This window comes from Lotus japonicus, chromosome 3 (genome assembly GCF_012489685.1).
Source record: "Lotus japonicus ecotype B-129 chromosome 3, LjGifu_v1.2".
NCBI lineage: Eukaryota > Viridiplantae > Streptophyta > Magnoliopsida > Fabales > Fabaceae > Lotus > Lotus japonicus.
The window spans coordinates 54361988-54363597 of NC_080043.1; the positions used below are offsets into that span (position 1 = coordinate 54361988).

General features: G+C 47.0%; 1 protein-coding gene across 1 annotated transcript; it reads right to left on the reverse strand.

The window, feature by feature from the left end:
• Window positions 1-246: 246 nt before the first annotated feature.
• Window positions 247-714, reverse strand: LOC130744322 (uncharacterized). The gene has a single exon (XM_057596513.1). It carries the CDS (start codon window positions 712-714, stop codon window positions 247-249), a length of 468 nt encoding a protein of 155 aa, XP_057452496.1.
• Between the last annotated feature and the right edge of the window lie 896 nt (window positions 715-1610).

A 1610-nucleotide genomic window follows, 5' to 3' on the forward strand; every position in this document is an offset into this window, starting at 1 on the left:
TGTGGTCGGAAATAGGGTTTCCTCTTTTCCTCTTTCTTCTTTGGTGCCTTATTCACACGCAGTCCTTTCAAGTACTCCTTTCGTGTCTTTTCATTTTCTTCGAAAATGTTGCACTTTTCCACTAGAGTAGCAAAATTTCGAATTTGGTCATTGCCCTACGACAGTCCTAATGTCAAGCCTTAATCCATACTCAAACTTGACGCACTTTGATGTTTCATCATTAGCCGTGTTGTAGTACGGATGGAATCAGCACAACTCTTCAAACTTTGCGGCATACTCACCTACGGACATCGGTTCCTGCTTCAATTCCAAAAATTTCATTTCCTTCCTACCTTTGGCATCTGCCGGAAAATACTTCTCAAGAAAATAATTCTTGAAGATTTCCCAAGTCAACTCCCCTTCTTCCGGGGTAATTCTTCCCCTCACACTCGACCATGTCCTTGCTTCACCTGAAAGTAAATAGCTAGCGAAAGCCACTTTTCTATGTTCAGCACATACCAGGGTTTCGAAAATCCTTTCTAGTTCTCGCACCCACTCATAAGCTTCATCCGGATTATATCCTCCTTCAAACTTAGGCGGACTTCGCTTCAGGAACTTGTCTAATCCGTGGTAAATCTCTTCCTGGTTATTCGCAGCCCCTTGTCCTGCTCCTTGTCCTACTCTTTCCGCTTGTTCGGTCAAGAAAGCAGTAAGTTGCTCAAGTGCTCGCGCCATGGCAGCCATCTCTTCCTGAAATTCACAAAGTCATTAGTTCCTTCCTAAAGATCCTACATTTCCTCTAGTAGGCTCCTTCCCTAGGCCAAAGAATCATTGCTCTGATACCAACTCTTGTGGCGTCCCTCTTTCACAAGTGACGTATTCACCCAACTCCTATAACTTATGAATGAGTGAGCCGTTTTTTTTTATCGCATTAGTGTTAGTGTTAGTGTTACCGTTCTAATGATGCATCGATTCAGAGACCACTTACGACTTCTCACAGTCGCAGAGTTCCCCTCTAACCTTTTCAGATGGATGACCGTACACCTAAAGGCAAACAAGTTAGCACAGAATGAAACATTAAACACATAGCATACGTGGCAAAGGCCACTATAAGTTCGAATGACGGAAACAAGAGAGCGTTCAAGTGAGGGTATACACATCCCCCACAAGGCATTATCAAACATAAACTTAATTAATTAAGAAAACTGGTGAGAACTATCATCGGACCATATGGCTTCACTCCCCAACCTCCTCCTCTTCTAGATCCTCCTCCATGTCACCACTGCTCCCCTCCTCCGGCACTGGCATAAGCACTCTCTCTCCCAATCCATCGGGTTTCACGAACCGCTGTCTGTAGATTCGGGCGTCTCTGGAAAAGCTTGGTGACCGCACCCTCTTCCTTGCTGTCGACCTGAGACGAGGCGCAGTCCTCCAGGGCGGAGAACCTAATGGCTCCTAAGGTGCTTGATTAGGCGCAAAGAGCTCCTGTGGGCTCCTGACTCGGATCGGCACAGGTCGGAATGGCTCCTCCTGGGGCATAAGGTCCACACCAACCTGCGGATTGGGATATAATCCGGCCTGGGGCACTGGATCCACCTCCGGCTGAGGCTGTGGTGGCGGATCAGGAACGG